The 24,099-nt window shown below is 43.6% G+C and overlaps 1 protein-coding gene across 3 annotated transcripts in view; it reads left to right on the forward strand.

Moving 5' to 3' along the window:
• The first annotated feature begins 7,377 nt into the window (after nucleotides 1–7,377).
• The window catches only part of ARHGAP44 (Rho GTPase activating protein 44), a 180,720-nt gene continuing 163,998 nt past the window's right edge, over nucleotides 7,378–24,099 (forward strand). For all 3 annotated transcript variants that reach the window (XM_059908749.1, XM_059908745.1, XM_059908746.1), the window contains exon 1: nucleotides 7,378–7,739. In XM_059908749.1, coding sequence (XP_059764732.1) covers nucleotides 7,687–7,739 — 53 coding nt within the window. In that variant the 5' untranslated portion in view covers nucleotides 7,378–7,686. The remainder of the gene's footprint in view (nucleotides 7,740–24,099) is intronic.

Consider the following 24,099-nt stretch of genomic DNA (forward strand, 5'->3'; position numbering starts at 1 on the left):
AGCCACAACTACTGAGCCTGCGCATCTGGAGCCTGTGCTCCACAACAAGAGAGGCCGCAACAGTGATAGGCCCGCGCACCGCGATGAAGAGTGGCCCCCACTTGCCGCAACTAGAGAAAGCCCTCGCACAGAGACGAAGACCCAACACAGCCATAAATAAATAAATAAATAAATAATTAAAAAAAAAAAATCAACATTAGAGATTTTGAAAGGGGGAAGGCCAAACTAGAGGAAACATTTGCCATAAGATACAATAGCATTAGTATAGTTAATATAACAAAAGAGCTTTTTAATATCACTAAGAAAATATGGAACGCCATAAGAGAAAACCAGGCTGAGGATATGAAGAAGTGAGCAATTAACTGAAGAAGAAACACTCATAGCCATGAAACATGTGAGAAAAATGTTTAATGTGGTAAAAAAGAAAAACCCTGCAAATTAAAATAGCACTATAATGCTATTTCTTAGCTCTTCAACTGGCAGGATTATTAAAATTGGTACCCCACTTTTAATGGGGTACTTTTAATTAATATGGGGTCCTATATGGACCCCATATGGGTCAGGGTGTGGGGAAAATAGAACATTTATGCATGGTAGGTGGGCCTGCAAAATGTTTCCATTTTTCAATCTAGAGGATAATTTGGCAATACAAGAATAAACTTGAAAACATGACACACTCTGATGCAGAAATTCTCTTTTTAAATTGAACTCTAGTTGATTTACAATGTTGCGTTATTTTCAGGTGTACAGCAAAGTGATTCAGTTATATATATATATGTATATATACACATACATACATATATACACACACACATATATATATATTTCAGTTTCTTTTCCATTATAGGTTATTACAAGATATTGAATATAGTTCCCTGTGCTATATAGTAGGTCCTTGTTGTTTATCTATTTTTTATACAGTGGTGTGTATCTTGATGCAGAAATTCTAATTCTTTAATTTTGATCTTAAGAAAGTATATGTGCAAAGTTTTAGTCACCATGTTAATCACAGAGATATTTAAAATAACAGAAGATGGGAATGAACATATTGACCTAACAACTGTGATCCCTTTTTTGAAATATATGTATAAATTCATAATGTTATCTTGGTTAGTAAGAATAGGCACGGTTTTTATTTTTTAATTTATCTGCACTATTCATTCCTCAATAAATACCATGAAAACGTACCTGCATTTATATGTAAACACATATAGTGTTAGATTTTATTCATTAACATTCTATTAGTGGATTAATTTTATTCATAATTTTTATGTCTACTCTTAAGATACTGGTTTGTTGTTTTTGTGTTTGTTTCATGTTTGTGCTACATTCATCAGGTTTGGTTACAGGGTTAGGCCAATTTCATAAAATGAACTGAGTTACTTTCCCTTTATTTCTGTGCTCCGGAACACTTTAAATAGCAGAAGAATGATCTGTTTCTTGAATCTTTAAAATAAATTTATAGTTTAAATAAATGAAATAGATATATTTTAAATAAATGAAATTATCTGAGCCTGACTACTTTGGGGAGTGTTGTTTTGTAACAACTTTTCCAATTTTTTCAGTGTTCTTGGTCTACTCATTCTTGCTACCTATTTTATCTATTTTTATTTTTTTAAATTTATTTCATTGAAATATAGTTGATTTACACTGTTGTGTTAGTTTCTGGTGTACAGCAAAGTGATTCAGTTATACATATATATATATATACATTCTTTTTTGTATTCTTTTCCATTATGTTTTTATCACAGGATATTGAATATAGTTCCCTGTGCTATACAGTAAGACCTTGTTGTTTATCCGTCCTGTATATAATAGTTTGCATCTGCTGACCCCAAACTCCCAATCCATCCCTCTCCTACCCTCTCCCCCTTGGCAACCACAAGTCTGTTCTCTTCGTCTGTGAGTCTGTTTCTGTTTTGTAGGTAAGTTCATTTGTGTCATATTTTAGATTCCATATGTAAGTGATATCATATGGTATTTGTCTTTGTCTGACTTACTTCACTTAGTATGATAATCTCTAGGTCCATCCATGTTGCTGCAAATGGCATTATTTCATTCTTTTTTATGGCTGAGTAGTATTCCATTGTATATATGTACCACATCTTCTTTATCCATTCATCTGTTGATGGACATTTAGGTTGTTTCCATGTCTTGGCTATTGTAAATAGTGCTGCTATGAACATAGGGGTCTTGCTACCTATTTTTTTTGGCTGTACTGTGCAGCATGCCGGATCTTAGTTTCCAGACCAGCGATTGAACCTGTGCCCCCTGCATTGGGAACACGGAGTCTTAACCACTGGACTGCCATGGAAGTCCCCATTGCTACCTATTTTAAAAACATCTGTAGTAATATATATTTTCCTAGTGAAAAAAGAGCTTACTTTGAAACAAGTAGACATAAAATTGCAAAAGTATTCTCATAATTTTTTTGGCATCTGTGATTAAATCCTTTTTCTCATTCCTAAAGTTGTGCCTTTCAGTTTTTCTTCTTTTTCCCTTTCTTGAGCTCTATTCATTTTATCTATCTTTTAAAGTAGCCAGCCCTAGAATGAGTTCATCAATTGCTCCCTTAATTTCAGCTGTGGTCCTTATCAGGCCTGCCTCAACAACTGTTCGTTCTGGAGCCCAAGGTGACAGACAGATAGTCCCCTTGGGGAAGTTCATCTTATGGCACTGACAGAGGTGAAGAAAGCCTCTTAATGCATTGGGTGGAGGTGGCACGTGTCCCTTCCACCCACATGCCATTGACCAAAGCCGTCACATAGCCAAGTCCAAAGTTACTAGGTAGGGAAATACACTCTGTCCATGATAAGGTTCTGGCAAAGATATAGATCCAAGGAGAGCTGAAAAATTGGAGTTGATATGCCCCAAGATGGGAACATCTATCATCCTGTTTAAAGATACTTTGGACTAACAGATATGTTTTAATGGTGTAAGTTTTATACTTGCTGGTATAAAGGTGATTGGAATCTGAAAAGGATAATAATATCCTTCAGTTATAGCGTTAACAGTGAATATAACTTTGGACATGTTAAATCCTGGAAGGCTTAGGCATATCCAGGCCAACAGCGATTTATTGAGCAAGTAGATTGGCCAGTTGGTTGATTTCCCAAAACTTAAGGGTTAGAGATCTTGGGCTATAAACCCCCATATAGTAGGTGAGGGAAGAATACCCTGGAGAGGTCAAATAAAATGACCGGCCATAATTACACTGAGCTTGTCACTTCCTGTTCTGTTTTCTCTCTTCTGGTGGACTGTGTTTTGTTTTTTTTTAAATTTTTTAAATTGAACTAGAGTGGATTTACAATGTTGTGTTAGTTTCTGGTGTACAGCAAAGTGATTTTATATATATATATATATATATATATATATATATATATATATATATATACACACACACATATATATATTCTTTTTCATATTCTTTTCCATTATGGTTTATCATAGGATTTTGAATATAGTTCCCTGTGCTCTACAGTAGGACCTTGTTGATTATCTATTTTATATATAATAGTGTGTATCTGCTAATCCCAAACTCCTAATTTATCCCTCCCCCACCCCCTTTACCCTTTGGTAACCATAAATGTGTTTTCTATGTGAGTCTGTTTCGGTTTTGTAAGTAAGTTCATTTGTCTCATATTTTAGGTTTCACATATAAGTGATACCGTATGGTATTTGAATGCTGTATTTTGAATTCTGTTCTAAAGGCCAGTACTGTCCAATAGGACTTTCAGTGATGACATTGATGCCCTATTTTACACTAGCTAATATGGCAGACACAAGCTATGTGTGGTTTTGGGGTATTTGAAATTTGGCTAGTGTCACTGAGGAACTAAATTTCTAACTCTATTGAACTTAATTTAAACTTAAATTTAAATAACCATTTTTCTTTAGTGACTCCTGAGTTGGACAGGGCAGCTCCAGCCTATGCTGGGACTGAGGATTAAGATGCTAAAACCGCTCTAATTCAGGGGCTCCCACATGGAATATCAGATTTCAAAGGAAACAGATCTCAGATAAATAGTACTACCACATTGTTGAAGCAAGTAAGAGACCCCAGTTTTGTTGGTCAAAGCAAGTCACGTGGCCACATTTAAGGTCCATAGGAGCAGGAAGTATTATCCTTCCATAGATCAAAGTCAGGTATAAAATAGAATTTTCTTTCTTCTTTCTCTTCCCCCTCCTCTCTCCTCCTCCTCCTCTTCCTCCTTCTCCTCCTTTTCATTGTCTTCTTCAAGTGCACTTCACTGAAACATTCAGTCCATTCTTCTGGTGGTAGAAATTAAATGTCAGAGTACTTTGGGGCTTCTTGATTCCACACCTCAGCCATTGCTGCCCTCTCATCATCTCTGACGCCAGCAGCATCACGTCCAGCTCTTTCTGGTACCTTTGTAAGCCCTCCTGGCACACACACGTTCGTTGCACGTGGCTTGGTGCAGGGAACTCTGGAGCCACCACGGCACTGTGTTTTGGGCGCTCCAGGCCCTCACATGGAGGCTCTCTGTGACCTTTGCTCTATGACCTAAAGCTACATGATATGTCTGCGTCCAACCTGCCCGTACCCAACTTAAGTTTTGACCCCGGGAAGGGCAAGGGGAAAGTCGCTTTCTCAGAGATTCCCCCTGTAGTAGTCAGCTTAGACTCAGTGACGCTGCAGGAACAAACAATCCCCAAACCTCTGACAACAACAAAGGTGTCGCTTTTCATTCCAGTTGGATCACCACGACTGTGATCCATAGCTGCCTCTGCCTGGCTCATAGCTGGTCTCATGGCAGAGTGAAAAAAGAAGGGGGTAGCGTCTCTAAATGACTCTGAAAACTTCTCCTCTGAAGTGACAAAAATCACTCCTGTGCACATTCTATGTCCAAGGAAAATCACCTGATCGATTCTGACCTCAAAGAGAAGAGGAAGTATAATCCCTTCCTATAGGGAAGGCAGTGACGATTTTGAACAGTAATAAAATCTTCACACTCATTGTCTACTTTTCATCTCCCTCTCTCCCCTCCCACTCCCCTATCATCTTCTTCAACACCCCACAGCTTGTGGGTTCTTTATCTAGAATAGGAAGGATAGGATATTCTTCAAACTCTGCTATTAATGGCGTAGACTATTAACATTCCAAAGCCCGTAGTCTTGAAACTGCAAACCCCTTTCTTTTAAAGCCCTGCTCTCTCGCATGTGTTTCTGAAGCGTGCTTTGAAAGATCAAAAGAGTAGTCTTGATGCTCCTTGCTCTTTTTTTCTGCACTGTCATCCTCTCCCTGGGGTAGGAAGCAGAAAAAGCCCTGGCTGAATGGAGGAAAAGCTCATAGGAGAACAGAAATTTGTGAAGAAACCACCAGTTAATAAACTATTATTGGACCACACTCTAGCAGGGTAGGCTGTCTTTTGTGGAGAAGCAGAACTGAACTGAAATATCTCAGAATTGAAGGCAGGGTCTGGCGTGATATTGGAGCGGTCTACCAGAGTTCTGTGCTGTCCAGTACAACATCCCCTAGCCACATGGGGCTATGAAGCCCTTAAAATGTGGCTAGGGTGACTGAGGAACTACATTTTAAATTTTATTGAATTTTCATTTCAATAGCCATATGTAGTTGGTGGCTACTATATATTGGACAGTGCGGTTCTAGACGTTATCAGAGACAATGCTACTAAAAGTCAGCCTGTGCCCTTAATGCCTCACTATTATTTATACATATGAAAACGTGCTGTGCCTTGGTTTTTAAAAAAAATCTCAAAACGGAAATAACTTCAGTTTGTATAAAAATTAAGTTGATATTATAGACATAACACAGTTGGTTGAAAGCAAATAATGCTTTCACTTATTAATTGGCTAGAGCTGCTGACCTAATAAGCTGAGGCTAAATTCACAACTAATTAAAGATTTCATGTTCATTCAGCCAAGACATGCCTCAAACCATCTTTTTTTTGTTCAGCTGGCCAGCAAGATACTTAGAACCATATTTGGGACATCTTGCAACTATAATCAACGTATGCAACATATCCCGTTTCAAAAAAGTTCTTTCATTTATCACATTAGTACTTCTGTTGTCGGAATAGCATTTTTCTCTGTTGCACTCACAATAATCATACTTGTAGTAAATGAAGATGACATAATGTACTACATAGAAATTTAGATGTTATTTGATTGTTGGTAATTTAGCAAATAGTTCTCTAACTTTGCTATTTCTCATGCAGTATTATTTCTCTATTAGAGATGAGAAAACTGAGGCTTAGGGAGGGTGTGCATTTTCCCCTAAGGTTATATAATTGGTATTTGGAATTCTAATATAAACTCATATCGGTTTGATCCAAAGACCCTACCACGCAACAACACTGCTCTTACTTGGTAGATCATGATAAAACCTAACTGCAATCACCTTTGTTTTCCTAAGGATAGAGGCTGCAGAAAGTCAACGAGCCCTTTTCAAGAGCCAGCTGAGGTCAATGGGCTGCCCCTGTGTAGGACCCTGTGTAGGACGCTGCAGGCGGGTCACAGCTGATGACCCAGCGGTGGAAGGGAAATGAGGCTGGAATGTAAGCCACACAAGAAAGTTGTCCTGGTCAAATTCGGCCCGTGATTACGATGCCACTATCATTATATTGGCTTCTGGTTACCTACTAGGTTTGGTGAAAAGCGAGGATCAAATTTCTGGGATGCAAACTATGCCTGGTTCAAAATCTGACCATCAACTGCTGTGCCCCAAGCTTAACCCCGCCCCTCAATGTTAATCAGGTGCAACTTTATGAGCCACGTTCCTGCTGGCGTAAATCCTCCTCCTGCGAATTCAAAGCAGCGACGCCTCCCGTTCACTTAAAATACACGCAGGTGGTTGCCAGAAGAGACGAGGGTGGAGGGGCTGCGGGCGAAAGAGGTGAAGGGGATTACGAGGTTCAAACCTCCAGTTATATAATAAGTCACGGAGATGTAATATACAGCATAAAGGATATGGTCAGTAATATTGTAAAACTTGTGTGGGTACGTATGGTTACTAGACTTATGGTGGTGATCATTTCATAATGTATGCAAATGTCACATCATTATGTAGTACACCTGAAACTAACAGGATATTGTACGTCACCTGTATTTCATTTTAAAAAAGAGACAATGGAAGACAGATGCTCTTAATGTGCCGTTGTATTCTCGGTTCCACTTTATTTCTAAAGCAGGAAAACCTTTCCCTTCCGAGAATGCTAAGGGCAAAGCCGCCGGCGACGCCGCCTCCGCCCACCTCCGCGCCTCGCCGCACATGGTAACTTCGGGCAGAGGAAAGGTGGGCGCCGGGCGCGGAACTACAAGTCCCAGAATGCACGGCGCCCTCCGCACAGGCGCAGCGGGGACCCCCGGCCGCCGGCCAGCCAGCCTGCGGAGACCCGGGTCCCGCGCCGGAGCTGGGCTGGGGGCAAGCAGCCGGGGCGGACCCGGCGGCGCCCAGGGCGGCGGGATGAAGACGCCGCAGCGCGCGTGAGGAGGAGGATGCGGCAGCCGGCGCCGCGGCGGCAAGGGGAGTAGGCGGTGGAGCCCCCGGGAGGGAGGCGCGCTCGGGGCCAGACGGCTCCGGAGGCTCCGCAGTGCCGCCGCCGTCGCCCGGGAGGCTCCGCGCGGGAGCCATGTAACCCTGCGGCGGGCTCCGGGCTGCTCCGTCCTCCCCAGCTCCAGGGCTAGCGCGCCAGCGGGGCCACGATGAAGAAGCAGTTTAACCGCATGCGCCAGCTGGCCAACCAGACGGTGGGCAGGTAGGTCACCCGCTGGCCGCCGCGGGCCGGGGCGCGCTGCGAGCCTGCATCCGCCGGGCGCGCAGGTGATGGAGCGGGCGCGCCGGCCTCCCGCCCTCCGCCCTTCCCTCCCTGCCGGCCCTCGCCCCCTCGGGGCGCCGCTCGCGGGCGCAAGCCCTCCTCCCTGAACTTCCCGGACCCCTTCTCATGCTCTGCCCGCCGCTCCGGGGCTCCGGTTGCCAAGCGCAAAGCGTGACGCATCCTTTACCTGCGTCCCCAGCTGCCCCTTCACCTCGTCCTCCCTGCCTTTCCCCGGGACTCCCTTCTCCCTCTGGCCCCAGAGCTTCCTGGAAACAGGTGTTCGCTCTTATGGCGCTGGAGGCCGCCGAACCGCGGTCGCCCTGAGAAGATGCTTTCCCCTGCGCCGAGTTCGGGGCTCCTCGGGGGTCCGGGGGAGTGTTGGGCCTGGTCGGCTTGGCCGAGCTGAGCCTGCCCCTCCTGCCCTGTTTGTTTCCTGGGGTTCTGACCGTATGAGATTCTGGATATCTCTCCTGGCCGGGTTTGTCGAGGCGTTAGGTGGTGGAGAGAGCATCTGTAGGGGTGGGGGGAGCGGGGGCAGGGCAGGTGCTGGTGGAATGGCGCTGCTGTCGGCTTGGTTCTGAGACAGGTTTCAGCGCAGGGAGGGAGGGAGGCTGCGGAAAGGGAGGCCCAGCTCTTCTGGAAGATGAGTTAAGCAGAAGATCACAGCCAGGTAGGGGAGGGGGACCGAGGCCTCACAGTCAGGAAGAGCCAGGCCGTAGGACGCTGCGAGACCCAGCCGGCTGTGGCCGTCATCGCGGTGAAAATGGGCTACATCTGGGCTAGTGTCTCCAGAAGATGCTCCGCGGGGTGCCAGCCTCTGTTGATGTTACAGAAGGGTTCTGGTGGGTCTCTTCCAAAGCTCGACAGGCTCTGCACACAGGGGGGTTAGGTAGAGGGGGTTTTTCGTGGAACTTATGTCCCTGGGGAGGGATTTCTGTTGCTGCTGTGGTCAAGGAATGCAGGCGTGCCCTACTAAGGCCGGCGGCGGAAAGCAGAGAACGCAGCCTTGGGTGCAGTTCAAGTGCGAGCCCAGCACATCGAGGGCCTTCCACTAGGTTTACCAAGAAACCCAGTACCTTTCTTGGGTGGGAAATGGAGCCCGAACTGGCATTTGGTAGGGCGGGAGTGGGGACCTAACTGGGGACACTGAATGCCCATGTAAGCATACTGCCCTAATTACGGTGGGCATTTGAGGGCAGGGGATGTGATGGCTTCGTATGCTTCCAGGGACGCCAGATGGTTTCCAAGTAACCATGTCTAAAATTGACTTAGATGCATTTTCCTTTCCCAAACACATGTGCTTTCACATGGGGGAGAATTTATGAATAGCAGAGTCAGATTAGCCCAGATTTCTGGCATGGTATTGCCACAGATATAGCTTCACGCAGGCTGCCTTTGGATATGTTGGACGCGGAAACAGTGTTTTCCTGTCTGGGTTGTTTAGCAGATGACAGCTGAGTTGACATGTCTTTAGTGACTTGACTTCAGCATCACTCTGCTGGCTGGCCTCTGTCATCAGGTCATCGCACCAGACCAGCCACGTGACCAAGAGGCCCCTGACCGTAGACTTGGATTGCCCTTCTCACTTGGTCTTGGGGTGTCACTTTGGTGCTGGAAGCGAAATGGTAACAAGGTGTTCACGCTTCCTCCCTGGCGCCCCTGAAACACAGCTCTTTCTCTCTTCAGGACTTGTTTTGAAGTGGTAAGATTTACGAGCCTTGGGCATAAAACCTGATTTCCACCCTCATCCATGGATGTAATGACCAAGGGAAAAGGGAAGAAGTTGGGTTTCAGAATAGGTACCAGATGATCTTACTAATTTGAAAGCACGTTCTTGGAAGTCCAAACAGCTGGTCACTAAGAGGTACTTTCCCCTTGTTTATGGCGTCTCGGATGGATGCCGGCGTGTGGATGAGTTCTGGCTCTTCATCAGATGGCGTCTGTGGTGTCCTGCACCACGTAACGTGGGGGCCAGCCCACTCTTGAGTATCACTAGCTTGTATCCATTTTGGTGACGTTCTGAGTGAAACTTTTAGAGCAAAAACCAGATTGTGCCGCTTTGCCACTTGAAAGCCTCCAGGGGCGTCTCAGTGCACCAAGCGCCCCAAATCTTTCCAGGGGTCTACAAGACCCTGTCCGACTTGACCCCCTCCTTGTCTTTCCATACTCCTTCTATTCTGCCCGCCCACCTGCCCGCCCCTCCTCCACTGTGCTCCAGCCACGATAGGCTTCCTTGCCCCAAACACACCAAGCTCATTTCCATCTAGGGGCTTTGTTCGAGCTGTTTCCCAGTTTCCCTGCCCAGCTGAGGGTCTGCTCTTCCCATATTGCCTCTTCCTCATCATCCAGGTCTTAGCTCAAAGGCCTTCGAGAGGCCCCCCTCCCCCCTTCACGCTCCAGCCCATCCTCCTGTTCGTTTTTGTTACAGCACTCATCACTCTTTGAAATGCTTTTAGTTTTCATTTTTTTGACTTCTTACAAATACAGTACCACAGAATGTATAGATCGCCACTCTATGCTCGTTGTATATAGCACAGTGTCTTGTAGGCGGTTAGTGCTCAGTTCATGTTTATTGACAAGGTTAAAAGAGTTTACCGTCGGGTCCATGCAGGTAAATAAAAGGGGCAGCCTTTACTTTGTCTGATTTTGAGAATGTAGTGAGGCGTGATCCTAACATTGCTTCTTAATTTCTTGAATCGGTGGAAGCAATAGGATTGGACGCTTGGAACTCAGGTGTGGGGTTGGCGGACCACCTAGTGGAGTGGCTTTAACAAGCCGCTGGATTCTTGTCCTTGCGTGTCTTTGAAGTGAGGACATTCCTGTCTTTGAGGGAAGGCTGAGAGGTGGGCTGGAGGGTTGCCCTTCCTCACGGCTCTTCACCCAGCTCGCCTTCCATAAGTTGCAGGTTTTGGGGGTCTTCTGAATACAAAACCTCCAGAGGTCAGATCCAGTCCCTTTAACAACGTAGGAATTGCCGTGCTTACACGTACCCTGTGGAGCTAATAGTATTTCCTCTTGAAGTGCTCACCTCTCCATGGAGAGGGTGCCGGCGACCGGGAAGAGTTTCATCTCCTCCTTGGTCTGCTTCTCCCGTCTTTGCATACATTCCTTCTGCTTTGGACTCTCCTCTCTGTCCTTTCACTTCAGCTCATCCTCTGGGAAGCATCCCCGGCCCTTCAGGACTGGACCACCGTGTGCCTCATGGTTCCAGCTAGCTCCGGCTTTCGAGTGGGATGGATCTGGTTGGTTGGTTACTGACTACGGGATCTTGAGCTGAAATCTGCACCTTGGTTTCCTCATCTGCAAAATGGGCATAACAAGAGTTGCACTGTGGTAATGTAATAGGGAAGACCCTTTGTGTTCTATTACAAGTCAATCACTAAAGGGGTGTTGCCTGTAAGCTTAAATTACACATAATGGGCCATCTCTGGGAACCCTGCCTCCCAGGTCATGAGCATTAAGCTAAAATACCTTTGTTTAGCTCACAGGAAACATCCTGACCAGGCCCACCTGTGAATGACCACAGGGAGGAAGAAATGAACACCTCCCCTCTGGAGGCTGATGGGAACCAGGAAGTGTTTGGCTTTACCCCCCTCCCCTTTTAGTATAAAAGGAGCCTGAATTCTAATTCAGGCTAGACAGTTCTTTGGGGCACGAGTCCACCATCTTCTGGGTCTGCTGACTTTCAGAATAAAGTCATTATTCCCTGCCCCATCAACTCGTCTCTCAATTTATTGGCCTGTCATGCGGCAAGCAGCACAAGCGTGGACTCGGTAACAGTAATGTGGTAATTGTGGCAATGAGGACATGAGCTTACCCCTGAAAAGCACCCAACACCGTGCTCAGTACTAGGGCATGCTCCATAAATAGTAGCTACAAGGATCTTTGGGCACATGCTGTAACTGTTACTGGGTTGTATGCACGTGGCACTCGTTCATTCTTTCCTTTATTCAGTAAATGCTTACTGGATGCCCGCTGTGTGCCAGGCTCTGCGCTGGTTCAGGGGCTCTTGCAGTGCAGGGTAAACAAAATCCCTGTTTTTCTCCTGGAATCTGTGTCCACAAGGCATGCATTGTTTTTGTCTCGTCTTGTTTACCTTTCCCACTAGACTTTAAGTTCCTCGCAGGCAGGGACAGCTGTCCTAATGCCTGGTGTATAGTCTTGTTCTCTGAAATTCTTTGGCAGCTGAAGGCATGAGTGAGCAAGAGATCCCTGCATCATAGACAAAGATGCAAGAGGCTCCTGACACCGTGCCTCTTTCATGTTGTGGTGGGAAGGGGCGTACAGAGGCGTGAGCACAGGTGCACGGCTGGGCTTTGGAAGGACAGCAAGATTTAAGGGAGGAACTAGTTCATGCTCGACTTACGTTGCCTTTTTTTTTTTTTTTTTTTTAATGGAAAAGCTAGGTTTTTGGGTTTTTTTTAAGATGTTTTCTGACTTTATTTATTTTTGGCTGTGTTGGGTCTTTGTTTCTGTGTGAGGGCTGTCTCTAGTTGCGGCAAGCGGGGGCCACTCTTCATCGCAGTGCGCGGGCCTCTCACTATTGCGGCCTCTCTCGTTGCGGAGCACAGGCTCCAGACGTGCAGGCTCAGTAGTTGTGGCTCACGGGCCTAGTTGCTCCGCGGCATGTGGGATCTTCCCAGACCAGGGCTCGAACCCGTGTCCCCTGCATTGGCAGGCAGATTCTCAACCACTGCGCCACCAGGGAAGCCCTTTTTTTTTTTTTTTATGCCTTCAGGAGAGTCTATTGGTTGCTGGGGTGAGAGGCATCCTGAAAGGCATAGAGTATTTTTCTTGCAAGTGGTGTTTGGTTTGTGTTGGGTGGAATTGGTTGGTTGGTCTCCCTGAGCTGAAATTTAGAGACCTGCTAAGTGACCGAGAAAATGGAAGTAAAACTGGCACTTGGACCTGGTGAGGAGGAGGGTTTTCTTCAATCTGCACAGTGGGGGGGTCACAGTAGCCCTTGCCTCAGAAGACGGTTAAGAGCTAAAGGGAGCCTGGCTTACACCAAGTGCCCAAGAAATGGTCGGTGAGGTTCCTTGTCGTTTTCTGCTTCTTGCCCATTCAGTTCTCCAAAAACGCTGGCCTCCCAAGTGTAAGGGGCGTGTTAGACTCCCAGGGCCGCTGCCCGATGACGGCCGTCAATGGGCTCTGTGCTCTCGTGCAAAACGGGGGACACTCAAGAAGCCCGAGGGTAGGCAAGGAGCTCTGGAAGTGTGAGAGAGAGGCGTGGAAGGGCGGGAGCAGGGCCGGTGGGGTTGGATTCTTTGGTTCTCAAGTCTGTGAGTTGGTGAGTGGAAGGCCAGCCCCCGTCTTCCGTTCCTAGACTGCTCGGCCTGCCGCCGTGATTGGGCTGGGCGTCTGCTGCAGAGCCGGGCTGAGCATCTCTGCTGCTGTGCAGCTCTCAGGATGTCCCTGCCGTCGCCAGCGGTACCCGGATAGATGCGGAGGACGCAGCAGCCTCTAGGAGCACTGGTGCTGCAGGCATCTTTTGCTCGGGCCAAAGCAGCCAAAGCCAGCAAGGATCTTTTCCTTGAAGGCGTCTCTGAGACACTGCCTCGCCCATCAGCAGGCCTCCTGAGAGCCATGATCCAATCCATAGGGCATCATGGAAAGGTCATTCCAAATTAGTCATTGGCCTCCTTGGCTCCCACCTCTATTTCCCTGTTAGTCCAGCAGGGCTGGGCAGACCCAATCCTGTCCCCCAAGGTGCACGTTTATGAGGTCTCAAAGCGAGGTTTTTCATCAGTTTTATGGAAGCCCGTGTCTGGCCACCTGCTGTGGTGTGTCTGTGTGACAGAGAACAGAATGTACTCACAAACTGATTAACGGGCTAGCGAATCCGGAGAGAATATTCTCTGCTCCTGTCTTCTAAGCTCCTTGCTGTACGGCCCTGCCAGCTTGCAGCCTTCGGCTGGGCTGCCCCCAGTCGTCAGGATTTCCTGCAGAATTCTGTTCTCCCAGACCTGCAAGTCATTGCGAAGGAGCCGTTCCTTTCGACAGCAATTAATGACTTGCCCTCCCAGTGTCCATCCAGCAGAGAAATGTATCAGTAGTCATTAGCGTTTTTCATGATGGGTGATAAGGACCAATTTTTTTTCTCTAGAAAGAGTGAATTCGTAGCCATGTGAGCAAAACAGTCATTTAATTTATGGTGGTTCCTTTTATAGCTACTTTTTTTTTTTTTTTTTTTAATTTATTTATTTTTGGCTGTGCTGGGTCTTCGGTTCGTGCGAGGGCTTTCTCTAGTTGCGGCAAGTGGGGGCCACTCTTCATCGCGGTGCGGGGACCGCTCTTCATCGCGGTGCGCGGGCCTCTCACCATCGCGGCCCCTCCCGTTGCGGGGCACAGGCTCCAGACGCGCAGGCTCAGTAGTTATGGCTCACGGGCCCAGCTGCTCCGTGGCATGTGGGATCCTCCCAGACCAGGGCTCGAACCCGTGTCCCCTGCATTGGCAGGCAGACTCTCAACCACTGCGCCACCAGGGAAGCCCTGGTTCCTTTTAGAGGGGATAAGTAAGGAGCTCTTTTATTAACAATCAAGAGATTCAAATGCTATACTGATAATGACAACATATATTTCAAATGCTATTTTGATAACAACAGCAGATAATACACTGAGGCTTCAGCTCCGTGTGAAGTTAGTTGTAGGTTGGAGAGAAGCTGGGGGGCGGGCTGGGGGGAGCCGGGGAGAGTTAGGGCTCTCCCGTTGGGTGCAGGGCGTCCCAGCAAGCTGGCACCTGGCACCCCACAGCCTGTGGGAAGTGTGTGGCTGTCGAGCGATTTTAAACTATCCTTTCTGTCCAGGAAGCAGATGTTTTTGCTTTCATTTTCCAACTTCAGAGTTTATTTTTAGGATATATGTTTATTTTCCCACAGAATTCAATCTACTTTTTTTTAACTTTCTTTTTGGTTGCATAAGTGATACTTGTTTATCGTAGAAAAGTTTTAAACTCATGGGTGGGCAAAAAGGCAAAAAAAAAAAAAAAAAATCACCAATAATCTCACTACCTGGAGACCACAGTGAATATTTTGGATATGGTCTTCCAAGTTTTTTCATAGGTGTATATCTGTTCTTAAAGAGCTAGAGACCGTTTGGTGTGTACTGTTTTGCAACCTGATTTTTCCTCCTTTGTCTTTTTTTTTTTTTTTTTGAGAGAGAAAGTCTTGTTATTTATTTATTTATTTATTTATGGCTGTGTTGGGTCTTCGTTTCTGTGCCAGGGCTTTCTCTAGTTGCGGCAAGTGGGGGCCACTCTTCATCGCGGTGCGCGGGCCTCTCACCGTCGCGGCCTCTCTTGTTGCGGAGCACAGGCTCCAGACGCGCAGGCTCAGTAATTGTGGCTCACGGGCCTAGTTGCTCCGCGGCATGTGGGATCTTCCCAGAGCAGGGCTCGAACCCGTGTCCCCTGCATTGGCAGGCAGATTCTCAACCACTGCGCCACCAGGGAAGCCCTCCTTTGTCTTTTTTTAAAAAAATTAATTAATTTATTTTTAGCTGTGTTGGGTCTTCATTGCTGTGCGTGGGCTTTCTCTAGTTGCGGCAAGCGGGGGCTCCTCTTCGTTGGGGTACGTGGGCTTCTCATTGCGGTGGCTTCTCTTGTTGCAGAGCACGGGCTCTAAGCGCGCGGGCTTCAGTAGTTGTGGCACATGTGCTCAGTAGTTGTGACTCGCGGGCTCTAGAGCGCAGGCTCAGTAGTTGTGGCACATGGGCTTAGTTGCTCCGCGGCATGTGGGATCTTCCCGGACCAGGGCTCGAGCCTGTGTGCCCTGCATTGGCAGGCAGATTCTTAACCACTGCGCCACCAGGGAAGCCCCTCCCCCTTCATCTTGAATATCATCCCATGTCAATAATTGTGTGTCTCCAGCATAATTTTTTAACTATGTAATATTCCATTAGAGTCCGCTGATTTCCTTTGGTAATCATGTAGCAAATATATCCTATGGGTTTACTTTCCTAGGATGAAGTCTTAGAAATAGAATTGCTGGGCCAAAGAATATGTAAGTTTTTAAGACTGAGAATGTACGTTTTATATATATGAACACACACACATATTCTATTTTCATCCTCAGAAGAATTGTTAATTTCTTCTCCCCAACTCTATCAGCAACTAATATTATAACTTTGTTAATTACCTGAATAAAACCAAAACCTTCTCTTTTCTCCTCTCAAATTCCTAGTGAGGTTGAGCATTTGTTACGTCTGCTGGACATTCATGGACTTTCCTGAGTTGCCTGCATAATCCTTTGCCCCACTTCTTTAAAGTCATGTTCATAACTGTTTTCTTACTGACTTTTAGGTAATTGTTAATAAGCATATACAAGCTTTGTCTTATGCCATGCATATCTCCCTGTAGCTTTTTCTGCCTTTTATATTTTGTTTTATGTCATTTATAATATTTCATGATCTCAAGTCTATCAATTTATGGTTTGTGCTTTAAATGTTATGCTTTGGAACACTTTTCTCAGCCTAAGATGACATAAATATTTATACATTTTCATTACCATTTATATAATTTTATTTTGCCATCAAATCTTTAATTCGTCAAATTCTTTAATTTTGGTGTGGGACATCACGTAGGTGTCACATTTAGTTTTTCTTTTTTTTTTTAAACAGTTATCGTGATATAAAATTGAATGATGTAACTCATACCCACTGTATTGAAATGTCATCATTATTATGTACTAAAAGATTTCATCTACTTGTATCTGTTTCTGGGATTCTAGTTTGTTCTCTTGACCTGCCAGCTGGCAGGGATTTAAGGTGGGCTCTACTGCCCAGGTGAGCAGGGGTGGATAGGTGCATCCCAGGCTTTGGGCGGGGGGTGCAGTGGAGTTGGTCTGGGCCCCTCATCTCAGCTTCATCTGGGGCAGCTCCTTGGCTTGGCAGTTAGGACTCAACAGATTTGCCTAAAGATCTTGTTGTGCCTTAATCACAGCTAATTTACAAATTGCTTTCTTACTTAAAAAAAAAAAAAGTTGATTATATTCCTTTGGCTTCACTCATTGGTTTATTCTTTGTTAGTATTTTTTAAAATGTATGCATTAATTTGGGGAAACTGACAATTTTGCAATATTTAGTATGATAATTCTTCCCATCTGGGAAAAGGGTATGTTTATTCAAGTCTGTTTATGATCCTATAAACTAGTTTTTGTCTACTTGCATCCTGCATAATTTTGCTTCTGTGCTTTAGGTAATTTGTCATTGTCATTACTGTAGACTTAATGCTTGGAATCTTTTGTTATGTTTTCTTACTCTTTATTGCTGGAATGTAGGAAAGTTATTGATTTTTGTATATCTTAAACAATCACCTTCATAAACTTTCTCATTATTTTTAAGTACTTTAAAAAAATTGACTCTTGAATTTTCCAGGTAGCAATCATAAATATTTTCTACAAATAGTAATTTTGCTTCTTCCTCTTCAGTATTATATTTATTTTATTTTCTTGTCTAATCGCACTGTCTAGGACTTGTAGAACAGTGTTAAAATGTTGGTGAATAAATGGCAAAATGTGGGCTTCCCTGTCTTCTCCTTATCCTCTTTGGAAATGCGTGATAATTGGTTTGAGAGATTTTATTTTTTAATCATGTTGCATGCTGCATAAATGTATTTTACTTTGAGTTTTTCTTTGGCATTAAAGTTAAATTTGATTAACTATATTATTATGGTCTTTAGAGATAATCATATGTTTTTCTCCCTTAAGTTATTCATATACTCACTCAATAATTTATGCCACAGATATTTATTGAGCACTTACTATGTTCCAGGCACTGTTTTCTGTGCTGGGGATACACCAATGATAGTTCCTACAGTTCCTACACACGAGGACCTTGTGTTTTACATTCTTGAGCCTCAATAGATTTTCTAATATTGAGCTCTCCTTGCCTTCCTGCAGTTGATCTTATTTGACTATGGTTTGCTAATTATTCTTATACAATGCTAGATTTAGTTGTTTTATTTAGGATTTTGGCATTCAGTATTCATATACGAGAGCATCTGAATTTTTTTCTTCTGCTAAACTTGTCACATTTTAATAACATTGTAAAATGAACTGTCCGTTTTCTTCTTTTTCTGTGCAATGGTGAGGTAAGGAATTACTTGTTCTTTGAAGGTTCGAAACGACTTTTCCAGGACAGTTTTTGGAGGTAGTTCTTTGACAGCTTTCCCAATTTCTTCAGTGATCATTGGACTATTTATGTTTTCTATCTTTTCCTGAGTCATTTTTAGTAACCTGTTTTATAGAAAAGCATTAATTTTGTGATGATTTTAAAATTTAGTAGAATCTTTTCTGAGTATATACGTGTATCTCCTTTGTCAGCCTAATTTGTATTTCTCTCTTTTCTCACCTGGACTAGCTTTGCTAGAGGCTTTCCTTCCCCCCACACCCTATAGAATCAGCTTTTAGGTTTAATCTATTTTTTAAAAAAATTTCTTTCTTGTTAGCTCTTGATTGGTGCATTTTTTTTTTCCTATTTGTAGTAAATTCTGCTTCTTTAAGTTTTAAATTCCTTCCCCCTGATTTCCTTGGGTTTATTTTGTTCTTTTCCTAGTCTCCAGTCTTCCATGTTGTCTCAATATTAGGATGTTAGGCTCTGCCATGGTAACACCTGAGCTTTGGAACCTCAGTGGCTTAACGTACCAATAGTTTGTTTTAAGCTCATGTGACATGTCATGGGAGTCAGGAGACTTTCTCCATGCATGATTCAGTGATTCACCCCCCATCTCAATATGTGGCTTTCAATCTCTACTAAAGGTGAAGAGAGGATGTAGAGATGGCATCCTGTCTCTTACATACCTTGACCTGGAATTGACAGATGTCACCTTTGTTCACATCTCATTGGCTTGAACTAGTCACAAAGCTCCCCTAGATATGACTGGTGGAAGGGAGCCTCTGCCACAGATGAATAACTGGGAGTATATCTCTCTCCTCTCCCACTGCCTGTCTTTGAAATCCTCCTTGTACCCTTGCTCACTCCGGTCCCCTCTGGCTGCTCTCTCCTTCTGTGTGCAGCTATGAGAAAGGTCATTCTTTGTCTCCATCATAGGAGGGTGGCTGTAGATTTTCACGGTGTCCAGGAATCTGTCAGGTCCTTCAGAGAGGAGCATCTTTAGGATAACAAAGTTTTCTCTTGCTGATACCTACCATCTCTCATGTCAGAATTTGTGTGTGTGTGTGTATGTATGCATATATATATAAAAATTTTAAAGCCTTTTTACAGTGGGGAGAGGAACCATGAGAACAGAATTTCTCATCCTGTCACACTGGAATGACACCTAATGTATGGGCTGATTGACAGGATTAAATAAGATAATAAATAGAATATCCTCAGCCTAACCCCTGTAAGCACTCAATACATTACAGTTATTATCATGATCCCCTGCTGTGCTGAAAGCCTCTTTGACATGAGACACTCGTTGGAGCCTTATTTATATTCTTAAGTACCTGAAAATTACAAGTTGAAATTGATACCCATTTGTCTTGTTTTCCCAAATCAAACCCAGTTTTTCTATGTTTAGTGGCAAACGTGAAACATCTTGAGATATTAATAATACTGGTGGCCTCACTCATTTAAAACTCACTGTGACTACTAGTTACTGTATTCCTCAGGATGGTCCATGTTATGCTGCTGTAACAAAAACCCTCAAGATCTCGGTGGCTTAGGCTCTGGCCAGTCAAGGACCCAGGCTCTGTTCCACGTGCACCTCTGTGATAGTAGTGGGTGAGTGAATGAAGATGTGGTGAATCATACATTGGCTCCTAAGGTTCCTCCTGGAAGTGACACATGTCACTTCTGCTCACATTCATTGGCCAGAGCAAATCACACACCCCATGCCACTTGAGCTGGGGCAGGGAAATGCAGTCCCTCATGGATTCGGAAGAGCAGAACCACAAAAGCCACAGCTCTGTCCCCTGTCGCCAAGGACTGCTGGGCTGTGTCCTTTATAGGCATTATTTTTATTGGCTCATGGCAACATGGATAGGCATTGGGTGCTCTTTGTAGCTCCATTTTGCAGAAGTAGCAGACTAAGAAAGGGGCAGACCATATCTGGGCTGCGTCCTAAGTAGGTCAAGTACAGGCAAATGCTCCCCCTGGTCCGCTGTCTCCTGAGGGTGGATCTTAGCAGCCTCAGGGTCCCTCCAGTTACTTCAGTTTAGGTGGTTCTGGAAATGCTAATGAACCGCTCTTGACATGAATAAAAATAAAACTGTCACGTTCATTTAAGGTGATCGAGTGTCTTGTAGGTAGCCAACCACAAAGAGCATACAATGAAAATCTGCCGACAGAAAATTCTTCACTTTGTTTCCTGACTGCAGTTTCACCAGAAAGGGTAAGAAGAGTGCCCTTTGAAAGTACTTTTTTTGTTGTTTTTTTAAGCTCTATGTTGAAAGAAAAGCAGTTTCTGTATCTGCAAAAGCCCCTACAGACTCCTACATAACGAATAAACCAAACAGGGACCATTATAAAATAAGGAGTATGAAAAGCGGGCAGAGCTTTTAGCTGTTTGCTTATGGGCACTGTTGTGATGGCTGCTCTTGGCTGAGTTTTCATAGCTGCTCTTGGTTGAGTGTGTCCTCCAACAGACACTTTCATGGACTTTACAGATATTCCTGTTTCATCCTCACAGCGACACTTCAGAGTAGGTTCTGATCTGTCCTCAGTTGTCTGCACAAATCTCTGAGCAGGTGAGTACGTGTTGCTGCTGGGTGCATGGTTGGTAAGAGAAGGACAGTTGTTAAGATTTGCTCCCAGATCTGCTGGCTCTGACACCAGTGTTCTTTATCGTTGTACTTTAATGATTCTGCAGGCGGGGAAAAAGTGGAAAACTTTCAATGTCTAACGTTAGTGGGATGGTTAAGTAAATTCTGGCACATCTCTGCAGTTGTAACAATCTTAATGTTTTCCTAACATTCAAAAAAATTTAAGGGCTTCGGAGAAATGTTTCTTAGTCTGCTAAGAAATAAGGAAACAGGGTACAGAAGTGCATACATAGTTGAGATTGTACACTATTTTTTAAAAAAAGCACATAGAACACACTGGAAGGAAATCTGGAAGGACTGGACAGTTTAGCATGTAGTGTTTACCTTTGGGTAGGATTAGGAGTGATTTGGTTTCTTGCTGCTTTCTAAAAATTTCCAAATTCTTTAAAATGAACATTAAAAAAAAACAAAACCAAACTCTTCCAGGACTCAAAACAAAGAGGGCAAATGTAAAATGTAGCTGGAAATTCTCATACTGATGTTTTAAGTTTGGGGCCCTGAAAGGTCTGATTAGAAATATGTTTGAAGTTCTCCTGAACCTTAGTTTCAAACATGGGAAACTTCTTATCGTCATGCTCTGGAAAGGACAGATGTCAGATCTCATTTTACAGAATAAAATAGTCTGCTCTTAGGAAGTGATCGGCTAGTAGCCTTTGAGGGTGGCTAATTTCCAAGACACATCACATTTTGAAATTGTCTGCGTGACTTGGAGCTGAGGACCAGTGGTTCCCTGTGACCTGTTAGGGTTCTCTGGTTGCAACAGTAGAAGGAGCTAATTTAAGCCAAAATGGAGATTTGGGAAGGATGGGGGTGGCTCAGAAAATCAAAGGAGTGACCAGGTGCAGGGCGACAGGAAAGCTCTTCAGAGGCCACCTTCGAAAGGGTTACTTCCCTGCGAATGAACTTATGTATCAAACAGAAACAAACGCACAGACATAGACAACAAACTTATGGTTACCGAAGGGAAGTGGGGGGCAGGGATATATTAGGAATTTGGGTGTAACATATACACGTTACTATATATAAAGTAGATAACCAACAAGGAGCTACTGTATAGCACAGGGAACTATACTCAATATTTTATAATAATGTATATGGGAAAAGAATCTGAAAAAGAATATACATATATATATATATATATATATATATATATATATACTCACACATATATATATATAAAATTATATATATGTGTATAATTGAATCACTTTGCTGTACACCAGAAACTAATGCAACATTGTAAACCAACTATATTTCAATAAAAAAATAAATTTAAAAAGTTAAAAAAAAAAAAAAAAGGGTTACTTCCCAGTTGTTTTCTGTCATTGGGCCACTCAGGATTCCATTGCAGAAGAGAGTCTGATTGGCTTGGTTTGGGTCATGTGACCTGGCCAACCCTTGGGGACAGTGGCAGGGTAGAGAGTTGACTAGATTGCATGCCCACACAGACTGCAAGTGGGGAGAAGCAGTTCCCAAAAGGAAAATTAGAGGCTTCTGCCCAAAGGACCAAGAAGGGATGGTGGCCGTTCAGTCCACCCGGATGGTTGACCAGACCCTAATCAATGACATCAAAGACTCTACCTTGGTCACTTTGCCAGGGATCTGTGACCTTAGCAGAGACCTAGAGAGCATGTTTCCTGGTATTTTGAGGTCATTCCTCACCCCTCCATATCCAGTCAGTTCCTACAAATCTCTCTCTGAATTATAGTTTATCTATCACTATATCTGCTATTTCATCTCTGATTCTTCATTGCCATCTATGTCCCTACCCTTGACTATTGCGGTGTCCTCCTTATTTGTATTCTTGCCTGGAATCTCTTCTCTCTGGCTTCCTGCAGCACAGGGCATATGATGTTTTTGAATACATGGACAGAAGAATGTCCTTTTCCTTCTTTATCAAGTTTTGTTCTGTGGGAAAAAAATCCTCGGATTGTGAGGAATGTGGCACAGTGTAGATTCTTCTTAGGAACTTACAGTCTATATTTCTATTTAAGGCTCTCAAGTTCTGTAGTAAAGAAAACTGTTGATCATTTGTATCACCTAGAATGCTTTTAATTATAGTAACAGCTGTCAATCCAGAGAGACTTAAACAATAAGGAGACTGTTTCAGGTGACAGGGCGTCCAAAGGTAGGGAGAGTCCAGGGCCCTGTGATCTGGGCCCCTGCTGTCTTTCTTGCCATTTCCCTTTGCTTTGCCTTCATCTGTGTCTTGGCCTTTTCCTCAGACTGGCTGTTTTCATGGTCACAATATAGCTGCTAGCAGCAACTGAGGTACTTTGTTTTCATGCTTATAAACCCACAAAGGACCAGGGAGAGAGATGCTTTGCTAAAACTGCTGCAGAAGCTTTAGAGTAAAATAGAAGGAAGCTTTAAATCTGAGTAGAATATGATGAGGGATTATGTTAGAGTAGCAATGGCACATGCCCATCCCTGCCATTCTAAGGAGAATAAGTCATAAAAAGTTCTTGAGTGTGATAAAAAGGTATGAAAAATGGAAAGAAACTCTAAACTGTCATTACTTTCAGATATGATTATCTATGTAAGAAACCCCAAAACCCTGCAAACAAATAATTAGAATTATTAAGAGTTTGTCAAGTTTGCTCCATTCAAAAGAAAAGGGTGAACATATTCATATCAAATACGGTAAACTTCAGATCCAGGAAAATTACAGTGATGAGGAAAGATATCAATATTACATGACAATAAGAGGTTCAACTAATCAAAAAGACATAATAATCCTAAATGAGAACAGAAGTTCAAAATACATGCAGCAAGAAGTGATAGATTGAAAAGAGAAGTAGACAAATCCACAGTTATAGGTGAGGACTCAAAAGCTCTTCTCTGGTATTGATAGCATTAGTAGAATATCAACAAGGATATAGAAGAATTAATAACAGTATAAACTAACTGAATCTATTTGGCATTTATAGAACACTTCCCCCAACAGCAAGATGGTGCATATTCTTTTCAAGTGCCCCTGAAACATTTACCAAGGTTGACCATATCGTGGGTCATAAAATAAATCTTAAATTTAAACATTTGAAATCATGCAAAGTGTGTTCTCTGGCCATAATGGAATTCAACTAGAAATCAATGATGGAAAGATAGCTAGAAGATCCCAGTGTTACACAATATGCTTATAAGTTATCCATGGGCCAAAGAGGATAGTTCATGGGAAATTAAAAAATATTTTGAATGAAACTGAAACTATAGCATCAAAATTTATAAGATACAGCTAAAACTTAGAGGGACATTAATAGCATTAAATGCTTACATTAGAAAAGAAAAACAGTCTCAAATCAATAATCTAAGCTCTCACCTTAAGAAAATAGAAAAATAAAAAATAAACCCAAACCAAACAGAAAGAAGTGATAAAGAGGTGAATGAGAATCAATGAAATAGAAAACAGCAAAACAGTAGAGCAGATACATGAAACCAAAAGCTGATGTTCTGAAAAGATTAATAAAGTTGATCTCGCGAAACTAAGGAAAAAGGTGAGAAGACACAGATGACTAATCTCAGGAATAAAAAAGAAGATA

Source organism: Balaenoptera ricei, chromosome 20 (genome assembly GCF_028023285.1).
Source record: "Balaenoptera ricei isolate mBalRic1 chromosome 20, mBalRic1.hap2, whole genome shotgun sequence".
NCBI classification, from domain to species: domain Eukaryota; kingdom Metazoa; phylum Chordata; class Mammalia; order Artiodactyla; family Balaenopteridae; genus Balaenoptera; species Balaenoptera ricei.